Below are 11706 nucleotides of genomic sequence, written 5' to 3'. Positions count from 1 at the left end.
GTTCTTGCAGGGCTTTCAGGTCCTTCTTGGCCTTATCAAGGCCAGCGTGTGCCCCCGTTGACGTGGGGCGTCCGCGTCCTCTTTTGGGTGGTGCTTTTAACCACCGGCTTTTACCATCAAAAAGCACTGGAGACTCCGGGTCCGAAATCGAACCAGGGTCTTCCCCCAGAGGCCGCTTGGCCGCTCTTGTGCAGTAGCCGCTGCTGCGCAGCTCCCGCTGATGCTCGGAAGACGGAGTCGTTTCTGGGTGGGCAGAACCCAGAGACGGCCCAATGTCTTCGAGCGATGCGCATCTTGCGCTATCCATCCGCGTGCATCCAATACCATTTTCATCGCCAAAGTCGTCGTTTTGTAGGGAATCCGAAGTTTTATTTTTAGTTTGGGAGTTTTTATTTGAGAAAAAATTAAGTTTGATAGACGCCGTTTTTATACCCACGAGAAGGAGGGATCTATGTGGTCCACCCGGGCAGTGCCCTCTGTACCCGGGTAACCCTACTACACCTGGGGGGCGGGTGGTCCCCAGGGTTGGCCGCTAACTGGTGGAGTTACCCCCTCCACCACCTGCAAGCAGGCGCCCCGACGTCACGCTAGGCCCGAAGGCACCACTACGCCGGGACTTTGGGGAATTTTTTAATGAGGTTGTCTCCTCTTGGGCCGGCCGGTTAAGGCAAGCCCCTTGGTCCCAGGTCGAGCCGCGAGACATGACCACGTCTCTTCCCGGGGAAACAAGTTTGTCCGGCAGTGGCCGAAGCCTGTCCGTCAGCCATGTCTTCATGACTGATGAACCCACCGTACCAAGGCGTTTCCGCCTCCCGCTAGTAATTTTTTCAGAGGTTTTCTTCCTCGCAGCCCTCTCCACTCAAGAGTGGAGACGGCCCCCGGCCCTGCAGATGCAGGGTTACGGGTCGGGCCGACGGTGGCCGAAACCATTGCCCGGCATTGCTGCCGGACCCGTCGCCCCTCGGAGTTGGGTCGAAGTCCGGACTCCTCTGCCCTCTGCCCGAGCAGAAGAGCACGGAGTGCGACCCCCCTCCGCCGATTTTGGTCCGCGCCGGCCGGAGCCGGTACCTCCCATATCTGGGAGGCGTTCCCCTATCCGCCACCTGGGGACGCGCCCGATGGGAGATCGGTTACTCCACACGGGAACCTAACCTAACCTAACCTAACCTAACCTAACCTAACCTAACCTAACCTAACCTAACCTAACCTAACCTAACCTAACCTAACCTAACCTAACCTAACCTAACCTAACCTAACCTAACCTAACCTAACCTAACCTAACCTAACCTAACCTAACCTAACCTAACCTAACCTAACCTAACCTAACCTAACCTAACCTAACCTAACCTAACCTAACCTAACCTAACCTAACCTAACCTAACCTAACCTAACCTAACCTAACCTAACCTAACCTAACCTAACCTAACCTAACCTAACCTAACCTAACCTAACCTAACCTAACCTAACCTAACCTAACCTAACCTAACCTAACCTAACCTAACCTAACCTAACCTAACCTAACCTAACCTAACCTAACCTAACCTAACCTAACCTAACCTAACCTAACCTAACCTAACCTAACCTAACCTAACCTAACCTAACCTAACCTAACCTAACCTAACCTAACCTAACCTAACCTAACCTAACCTAACCTAACCTAACCTAACCTAACCTAACCTAACCTAACCTAACCTAACCTAACCTAACCTAACCTAACCTAACCTAACCTAACCTAACCTAACCTAACCTAACCTAACCTAACCTAACCTAACCTAACCTAACCTAACCTAACCTAACCTAACCTAACCTAACCTAACCTAACCTAACCTAACCTAACCTAACCTAACCTAACCTAACCTAACCTAACCTAACCTAACCTAACCTAACCTAACCTAACCTAACCTAACCTAACCTAACCTAACCTAACCTAACCTAACCTAACCTAACCTAACCTAACCTAACCTAACCTAACCTAACCTAACCTAACCTAACCTAACCTAACCTAACCTAACCTAACCTAACCTAACCTAACCTAACCTAACCTAACCTAACCTAACCTAACCTAACCTAACCTAACCTAACCTAACCTAACCTAACCTAACCTAACCTAACCTAACCTAACCTAACCTAACCTAACCTAACCTAACCTAACCTAACCTAACCTAACCTAACCTAACCTAACCTAACCTAACCTAACCTAACCTAACCTAACCTAACCTAACCTAACCTAACCTAACCTAACCTAACCTAACCTAACCTAACCTAACCTAACCTAACCTAACCTAACCTAACCTAACCTAACCTAACCTAACCTAACCTAACCTAACCTAACCTAACCTAACCTAACCTAACCTAACCTAACCTAACCTAACCTAACCTAACCTAACCTAACCTAACCTAACCTAACCTAACCTAACCTAACCTAACCTAACCTAACCTAACCTAACCTAACCTAACCTAACCTAACCTAACCTAACCTAACCTAACCTAACCTAACCTAACCTAACCTAACCTAACCTAACCTAACCTAACCTAACCTAACCTAACCTAACCTAACCTAACCTAACCTAACCTAACCTAACCTAACCTAACCTAACCTAACCTAACCTAACCTAACCTAACCTAACCTAACCTAACCTAACCTAACCTAACCTAACCTAACCTAACCTAACCTAACCTAACCTAACCTAACCTAACCTAACCTAACCTAACCTAACCTAACCTAACCTAACCTAACCTAACCTAACCTAACCTAACCTAACCTAACCTAACCTAACCTAACCTAACCTAACCTAACCTAACCTAACCTAACCTAACCTAACCTAACCTAACCTAACCTAACCTAACCTAACCTAACCTAACCTAACCTAACCTAACCTAACCTAACCTAACCTAACCTAACCTAACCTAACCTAACCTAACCTAACCTAACCTAACCTAACCTAACCTAACCTAACCTAACCTAACCTAACCTAACCTAACCTAACCTAACCTAACCTAACCTAACCTAACCTAACCTAACCTAACCTAACCTAACCTAACCTAACCTAACCTAACCTAACCTAACCTAACCTAACCTAACCTAACCTAACCTAACCTAACCTAACCTAACCTAACCTAACCTAACCTAACCTAACCTAACCTAACCTAACCTAACCTAACCTAACCTAACCTAACCTAACCTAACCTAACCTAACCTAACCTAACCTAACCTAACCTAACCTAACCTAACCTAACCTAACCTAACCTAACCTAACCTAACCTAACCTAACCTAACCTAACCTAACCTAACCTAACCTAACCTAACCTAACCTAACCTAACCTAACCTAACCTAACCTAACCTAACCTAACCTAACCTAACCTAACCTAACCTAACCTAACCTAACCTAACCTAACCTAACCTAACCTAACCTAACCTAACCTAACCTAACCTAACCTAACCTAACCTAACCTAACCTAACCTAACCTAACCTAACCTAACCTAACCTAACCTAACCTAACCTAACCTAACCTAACCTAACCTAACCTAACCTAACCTAACCTAACCTAACCTAACCTAACCTAACCTAACCTAACCTAACCTAACCTAACCTAACCTAACCTAACCTAACCTAACCTAACCTAACCTAACCTAACCTAACCTAACCTAACCTAACCTAACCTAACCTAACCTAACCTAACCTAACCTAACCTAACCTAACCTAACCTAACCTAACCTAACCTAACCTAACCTAACCTAACCTAACCTAACCTAACCTAACCTAACCTAACCTAACCTAACCTAACCTAACCTAACCTAACCTAACCTAACCTAACCTAACCTAACCTAACCTAACCTAACCTAACCTAACCTAACCTAACCTAACCTAACCTAACCTAACCTAACCTAACCTAACCTAACCTAACCTAACCTAACCTAACCTAACCTAACCTAACCTAACCTAACCTAACCTAACCTAACCTAACCTAACCTAACCTAACCTAACCTAACCTAACCTAACCTAACCTAACCTAACCTAACCTAACCTAACCTAACCTAACCTAACCTAACCTAACCTAACCTAACCTAACCTAACCTAACCTAACCTAACCTAACCTAACCTAACCTAACCTAACCTAACCTAACCTAACCTAACCTAACCTAACCTAACCTAACCTAACCTAACCTAACCTAACCTAACCTAACCTAACCTAACCTAACCTAACCTAACCTAACCTAACCTAACCTAACCTAACCTAACCTAACCTAACCTAACCTAACCTAACCTAACCTAACCTAACCTAACCTAACCTAACCTAACCTAACCTAACCTAACCTAACCTAACCTAACCTAACCTAACCTAACCTAACCTAACCTAACCTAACCTAACCTAACCTAACCTAACCTAACCTAACCTAACCTAACCTAACCTAACCTAACCTAACCTAACCTAACCTAACCTAACCTAACCTAACCTAACCTAACCTAACCTAACCTAACCTAACCTAACCTAACCTAACCTAACCTAACCTAACCTAACCTAACCTAACCTAACCTAACCTAACCTAACCTAACCTAACCTAACCTAACCTAACCTAACCTAACCTAACCTAACCTAACCTAACCTAACCTAACCTAACCTAACCTAACCTAACCTAACCTAACCTAACCTAACCTAACCTAACCTAACCTAACCTAACCTAACCTAACCTAACCTAACCTAACCTAACCTAACCTAACCTAACCTAACCTAACCTAACCTAACCTAACCTAACCTAACCTAACCTAACCTAACCTAACCTAACCTAACCTAACCTAACCTAACCTAACCTAACCTAACCTAACCTAACCTAACCTAACCTAACCTAACCTAACCTAACCTAACCTAACCTAACCTAACCTAACCTAACCTAACCTAACCTAACCTAACCTAACCTAACCTAACCTAACCTAACCTAACCTAACCTAACCTAACCTAACCTAACCTAACCTAACCTAACCTAACCTAACCTAACCTAACCTAACCTAACCTAACCTAACCTAACCTAACCTAACCTAACCTAACCTAACCTAACCTAACCTAACCTAACCTAACCTAACCTAACCTAACCTTTTTTTTTTTTTTTTTTTTTTTTTTTTTTAGCGTTGGGAAATGCTTTACGCATACCACGCCACCCGGGGGGGCGACGTGGTTATGTGGGACTCCCCGGGTGTTGCCACCCGGTATACCCACTAAAACCCAACGGTGTTCCTACTGTTCCACTGTGGTGCCGGGACCCGGGAATCGCCGAAGCATTCTTCCGCGACCCGGCAGTGGTGGCCTGTAAGGCCTCGCCTCGTCGTGAGTGGCGTGCGCGGAACACGCACGCAACGCCTACTCGAGCCAGTTGAAAGTTGGAACGACAGACTCCCCCGAGTCTGCCGCCCGTGGCTCCCTGGGTCTCCCCCTTATGTGCACTCCTCCCCTAGTCCAGTGCACACAGGGTGAGACCCGCGTCGGTGTTTGGGCGAAAGATGGCCGACATCCGCCCGCCATCCCCGCCCCGCTCCGCTCATCTGAGCGGCGTGCGTCGGTGGTGGAAGTGAGCTTCCACACAAGCTGGTCTGGTCTCCCGCCCCGGTCTCCCAGGACGAGACCGAGACCATCACCACACCCACAGAGCCGTCAGTTGGTATTCATGGGCTCAGTACCAACTCGTCCCGCGGCCTGCGGGCGGGAAGGTCGCGAGGAGGCCTGAGGGCCATCGCGAACCTTCCGCTTGTTCCTCGTTTGGGCAGTACATTTTGAACTGCCCAATCGGTGCTCCGCCGGTCTTCTCGCCGCCTCGCACACTGTGCAGTGCGGGGTAGCGGAGCACTGTGAGGACTGGTGGCCGGTTTGGCCGCATCGGAAACACTGGGTGCTCCGGTCCACCTCGGACTCGCACATGGCGTGCGCATGTCCGGTTTCGTGGCATCGGAAGCACCGCAGCGGACGCGGCTCCAGCACCCTCACCTGGACAGAGGTCCAGCCGACAAGGAGGCGACCCTTGGCTACCCTTTTAGCAGCTGCTACAGGGCAGCTCACCATCAGGGAGCCCATGCCACCCGCGCCTTCGCGAATGACACCGGTCCTGACGGCGTCGGTCGCACATCCGCCGGCCGTGGCCACTGCCTCCACCACCTCTTGAACGGAGACGGAGTCATCCAGGCCCACAATGCGCATGTCTGCGCGTTTTATGGGCCTGGAGACTTTCACCACGTCCCCGCTCATCGACTCCCTGAGCTTTTCAGCCAGGGTGTCGGCCTTCTCGGCGCTCGTTGCGCCCGCGAGCTCCAACACTCTCGCGCCGGTCACCGCCTTGCGGATCCTGAGGTTGGTTATCCCCAGGCTCTGGAGATTCACCTTGGCCTTGGCCGTCCTCAGGACATCCGCATAGGTGGTTCCCCCCTCCATTGCCGCCGGTTGTAGATGCAGCACTACCGCCGCTGTGCGGGGTGTGCGCATCTTGGGCACCTTTGGGCGCTGTTGTGTGGGAGCCGCCTTCTTCTTTCGGCCTTTGCCGACGGTGGTCCAGCCGTCGCCGGCAGACCCGGAAGGCAGGGGTTGGGCCTCGACTTGGCCGCCGTTCCCTCCCTTCTTCCCCTTCTTCCTCCCCCTGGGGCCCCTCTTCTTCTTCTTCTTGGGGGGGGCAGAGGTAGGGCCACTAGCAGCCGCGGCTGGGCCTTGAGAGGCCGCGAGCGGCGTGGCACGTGTGGTGCCGGCTGCGGTGGCAGTCGCCTTCTTGGTTACTGCTGCGGGAGTCCTCGCCGAGGCAGCGGGAGTCCTAGCCGCAGCAGCATAGGTCTGCGCGTTTTTGCGGTCCGCCGCTAACGGGGGGCGCAACGTCTTTGGAGGCAGGAGCCTGTCCTCTAGACCTGCCAACTTCGCATCGATCATAAACCCCACCTGGCTTATGATCTGCGCGGCAAGGTCTCCGTCGGTATCGGACGTGGCTCTACTGCTCTTGCGCAGCGGCGGGTCCGTCTTCTTTGCCGGTTTGGCGCCTGCAGCCCTTGGGGCCGGCTCCGGGAGCGGGCTCTCGGAGACGAGCGAGGTCTCCATTGGCGGTGCAGGCGCTGGCGCTGGCGGTCTCATGCTTTGAGATGCGCCCAGCGATTCCCTCACTTGGCGCATCTCCAGACGAAGGGTCTCCATCTCCTTCCTTTGGTCGTCGATCGCTTTCTGCAGGCGAGAGTTCTCGGCCTGCAGATTGCGCGTCTCCTCGCTCACCGACGTGGAGCGGAGAACGTCCAGGACCTCCATAATAAGTCTGGTGGAGTCCCTTAGGGCACGGACGAAAGTGCCCTTTAATCTGCCCGACTTGCTAGCCACGTTTTCGATAACGCCGGCAGCATCCTTCGCCTTCTGGTACAGAGCGGCGACCGTCTCTGTACCAGGTGTAGGGGCGGGATCAGCTCCTGCCACCATCGTCACTGTTTCCGGCAGTGTGCCGGAGCTTCGTAGGCCGAAGACTTTTTTGGCTGACTCAGCCACCGCCATTTCAGCCTCAAGCAGGAGCTCCTCCCGCCTGGCGCGGTTGAGCTCCGCTTTGGCCTTGGCCAGACCCACGTATTCTCCGGTAGTGGGAGGGCGACCTCTACCTCTCTTGGCCCGCGCCCTCATGACGGGTGAACCGAGCTCCGTAACCGGAGCTCGGTCCCCCTCGTCAGAGGACGGGTCCGAGAGCACAACTGTTTTGCGCTTGCGCCACAGTGTGCCCTCTGGGAGGGAGGATAGGCTCTCCATGGAGCAGACGGTCCGTAGACTACTCGTTTCATCCGAAGATGAAACGAGGCTAGGACCGCTCCGTCTTGGCCGTCTCTGGGCTTTTGGCCCAGGGGCAGCAACTTCAGCACTTGGTGCTGGGGTCACGTCAGGGGATAGGCGCTCCAACACCACCCGCGCTTCGGGAAGCGCAGACGGTGTTGATGCGCGAGTGTCATATCCGGTTTTGGCGTTGAACGCCGGGTAGAAGTCTACCCTGTCCAGTCCTTGTTCACGGGAGCTCGGTGAGCCCACGAAGCGGTCGCAGTCCCCCCCACATACGATCGGGGACCTTAGACCGGATTCACCAGTTTCCTGGCTACCGGCGTGGGTATTAACTTTCTTGATCGCTTTATCCATAGTAGCTGAGCCTCAGCTGGCGGTCTCTTTTATTAACCAGGGTGAGCTCCCTGGGGTGCCCTAACGGCCTGAGCGTCAGACCATACAGCCCCTCGCCGGGCACCACAAACTTAGGCTTACGGTGATTTTTTCAGAGGTTTTCTTCCTCGCGGCCCCCTCCGCTCAATGCGGAGGCGGCCCCCGTTCCAGACAGCATTGCGTCTGGGCTACGGGTCGGGCCGACGGTGGCCGAAGCCATTGCCCGGCATTGCTGCCGGACCCGCCGCCCCTGCCAACGGTGGGGCCGAAGCCCCAACCTAACCTAACCTAACCTAACCTAACCTAACCTAACCTAACCTAACCTAACCTAACCTAACCTTTTTTTTTTTTTTTTTTTTTTTTTTTTTTTTTTTTTTTTTTTTTTTTTTTTTTTTTTTTTTTTTTTTTTTTTTTTTTTAACGTTGGGAAATGCGTTACGCATACCACGCCGCCCGGGGGGACGACGTGGTTATGTGGGACTCCCCGGGAAACCCGGTATACCCACTAAAACCCAACGGTGTTCCTCCTCGCCGCCATGTGGCGGGGATGCGGGAACGCAATTGCACACAACCGCGTCCCCGCCGGCGGATGCCCTCTTGGGCCCAGCGCCTATGGGGGCGCATCAAGCGCCTCCCCCACCGCCGAGGGCTGCCCGGAACACTTGGGCAGCCCTACAGCACGGGACCTATGTTGTGGACGGCGGTCCCCCGACCACCGTCCACAGGTCCCCGTTAGGGTGGAGCAGGATCCATTCATTGAATGGTATCCATCCGCTCCACCCCGGCCTTCTTGGCCTTGGCCTTCTTGGCCTTGCGCTTCCCCTTGGTCTTCGGGGCGCTCTTCCTCTCGGGGGCCTGGTTCTTTGGCTGGTTTGCCGCAGAAATACAGCCGCTCCCACCGATCGAATGTGACGCCGGCTTGCCCGCAGTCTCACACACTGGGCAGTGAGGCTCGGCGTCACAATCTCGTGCCCTGTGGTCCGGTTGTCCGCAGCGGAAGCACAGTCGGCTGCGGTCGAACTCACAGGAGCACTTAACCCCCATATGGCCCGGCTCCAGGCAGCGGAAGCACCTCATGGGTCTTGGGCTGAGGAGCCTCGCTCTTGCCGAGGTCCATCCGACCTGGACCCGGCCGGAGCCGGCCACCTTTTTGGCAGCGGTGACGGGGCAGCTCACCCAGAGGGAGCCGTCTCCCCGCGGACCCACCACCATCCTGCCGCACTTGATTGCTTCGGAGGAGCACCCTCCCTCCTTGGCAATCGCCTCCGCCACCTCAAAAGCGTCAGCCGAATCGTCCAGCCCCGTGACGCGGATTTCCGCCCGCTTCACAGGCCTGGCGACCCGGACCGCCTCAGGGCTCAAAACCTCCTTGAGTTTGCTGGCCAGGGAGTCCGCCTTTTCAGCGGAGGCCTCGCCCCCAACCTCCAGCATACGGGCCCCGGTTGCTGTCCTGCGGAACCTCAAGCTATCAATCTTGAGGTCCGCAAGACGGACGCGCTGCTTAGCGTCCATAAGAATAGACGCATATGTGACGCCCCTTTCTTCGGCCCCTGGCATCAAGGTAAGCGTCACTGCTGCGGTCTTGGGCGTGCGGAGCCTCACCTTCGCGCGCGCCGTGGGCTGGACCTTTGGCGACTCCTTCACAACTTTGGCCGCCTTGGCCTTGGCTTTGGCCTTTCGGCCGACAACTGCCGTCCAGGGCAGCTCCTCCGGTGTGGAGGCAGGCTGACGCCGTGCCTCTGCTGCCTCCTGTGCAGCCAGGCTTTTCTTCTTGCTTTTCCCCTTCTTTCCCGAAGAAGGGGGAGCAGAAGAGGCCTGGCTGGTCGTGGGAGCCTCTTTGGCGGGCTTTGGCTTTGCGCCTGGCCCTGCCATGGGGCGGGCACTGCCGCTTGTGGGAGCGACCGGGGCCCCCGCTGGCTCTTTGGGAGCAGGGTTTGCCCTGGCAGCTTTGGCGTCTGCTGCAAGTGGCGGCCGTCGACGGGGTTCCGGCAGGAGGCGGTCCTCAATGCCGGCCAGTCTAGCGTTCAGCATAGTGCCGAACGCTTCGACATTCGCCCGAGAGACCTCCTCCAACAGTTGCCGGAGACCTGGCTCTGGATGTTGTTGAGCTGGTCGCTGCCGCAACTCCTGGAGGTCGCGGCGCAGGTCAGCGACCTCCTTCCTCAACTGGGAGTTCGCGGCTTCCAGCCGCGTAACTTCATCCGACATTGTCCGGGCCCTGATCTGGGACATTGCGTCCTGGATGCCCTTTACGGCGTCCTTCAGGGCCCGAACGTACGTCCCCTTAAGTTGAGAGGACCTGGTGGCGACCATCGTAATGGTCTCCAGCGAGGTCCTCACAACATTAGTTAAGGCAGCGGACGTCTGCTGCTCTTCCTCCTCCTGAGTCGTTGGTTGGGGGCTGGGCTGTAGAGAGGCCCTAGCCTCCCTAGCTCCTCGAGCCACGTCAGCGACCTCCGCTTCGGCCACAAGCCGGAGACTCTCCGCCAGCTCCCGGTTATATGCGGCCCTGGCTGCGGCCAGGCCCACATACTTCCCGGTGGAGGGCGGGCGTCCTCTCCCTCTCTTGGACCTAATAGCCTCCCTTTCAAGGGGCGACCCAGCAGAGTCACCTGAGTCCTCCTCCATCTCGAGGTCTGACCGGTTCCTTTTCAGGAACCGTTTTCCAACCGACAGCTCCGACCCCACAGTCACCATGCTAGTGCAGGAGGAGTCGTCGTCCGAGTCCATAGACTCCTCCTCCCGGCTAGCGGACTTCGCGGTGACTGGCGTGTCGCATCGTGTTACCACAACGCTTAGTCGGCGCCCCTTCTCGACTTCGAGTAGCCGATCCTTGCCGCTAAGGATCGGCTCTCCGGAGTCAACTCCCTCCTCATCAGTCCCCTTCCGGAGACGGCTGGCGCAAGCGCCTAGACCAGGGCCCTGCAACGCTTCCGGGGTGGTGGTTCCCAGTTGCATCGCAGGGTGCCCCGCGGACTTAGTGCCCGCTTTACGGCCGCAAAACGTCTGTGCCGGAGCACGCTTTTTCTTTTCTCCTTCAACTTCTCCCTTTTCTCCCTCTCTGCCTCCTCCTCTCAGCTCCGAAACTTCGGCTATATTATTTTTTGAATGTTCCATTTTTAAACCCACGAGTATGGGGGAAAGGGTGGTCCATCCGGGCAGTGCCCCCTGTACCCGGATAACCCTAATACCGCTGGGGTGCGGGAGGTGCCCCAGGGTTGGTCGCTAGCTGGCGGAGAATACCCCCTCCGCCACCTTCCGGCGCCCCGACGCCGCGCGAAGGCCCGAAGGCACCTCAACGCCGGGACTTTGGGGGTTTTTTATTGAGGTTGGCTCCTCTTGGGCCGGCCGACCAAGGCAAGCCCCTTGGTCCTGGTAGGCCGCGAGACATGTCCACGACACCTAACCAGGATAACAAGTTTGGCGACGGTGGCCGAAGCCTGTCCGACGGGCATGTATTCATGGCCGCCGAACCCGTCGCCGACGGCGCCACGCGCCCTCCTCCTCCGGGTGGATTTTTTAAAGAGGTTGTCTCCTCGCGGCCCCCCCCACTTGCGTGGG

General features: G+C 54.4%; 2 protein-coding genes across 2 annotated transcripts; both read right to left on the bottom strand.

Moving 5' to 3' along the window:
* Nucleotides 1–827: 827 nt before the first annotated feature.
* LOC126369092 (uncharacterized) lies at nucleotides 828–8128 on the bottom strand. The gene is made up of 2 exons (XM_050013385.1): nucleotides 5897–8128; nucleotides 828–884 (listed from the first exon to the last, which is right to left on the bottom strand). The coding sequence occupies exons 1-2, from the start codon at nucleotides 8126–8128 to the stop codon at nucleotides 828–830; spliced, it is 2289 nt and encodes a 762-aa protein (XP_049869342.1).
* Nucleotides 8129–8898: 770 nt separating this feature from the next.
* Nucleotides 8899–11262, bottom strand: LOC126369091 (PHD finger protein rhinoceros-like). The gene has a single exon (XM_050013384.1). The coding sequence runs from the start codon at nucleotides 11260–11262 to the stop codon at nucleotides 8899–8901; it is 2364 nt and encodes a 787-aa protein (XP_049869341.1).
* Between the last annotated feature and the right edge of the window lie 444 nt (nucleotides 11263–11706).

This window comes from Pectinophora gossypiella, chromosome 8 (assembly GCF_024362695.1).
Source record: "Pectinophora gossypiella chromosome 8, ilPecGoss1.1, whole genome shotgun sequence".
In the NCBI taxonomy this organism is placed as follows: Eukaryota; Metazoa; Arthropoda; class Insecta; order Lepidoptera; family Gelechiidae; genus Pectinophora; species Pectinophora gossypiella.
This window is presented reverse-complemented; position numbering and strand designations above follow the sequence as displayed.

Excerpts from the sequence above, each read along its gene's own strand:
- LOC126369092 (XM_050013385.1), bottom strand. The coding sequence starts at position 8,128 with ATGGATAAAGCGATCAAGAAAGTTAATACCCACGCCGGTAGCCAGGAA. Across the intron at positions 885-5,896 it reads ACGCCATGTGCGAGTCCGAG|GGCCGGGGGCCGTCTCCACT; the intron begins GTGGACCGGAGC and ends CTGCATCTGCAG.
- LOC126369091 (XM_050013384.1), bottom strand. The coding sequence starts at position 11,262 with ATGGAACATTCAAAAAATAATATAGCCGAAGTTTCGGAGCTGAGAGGA.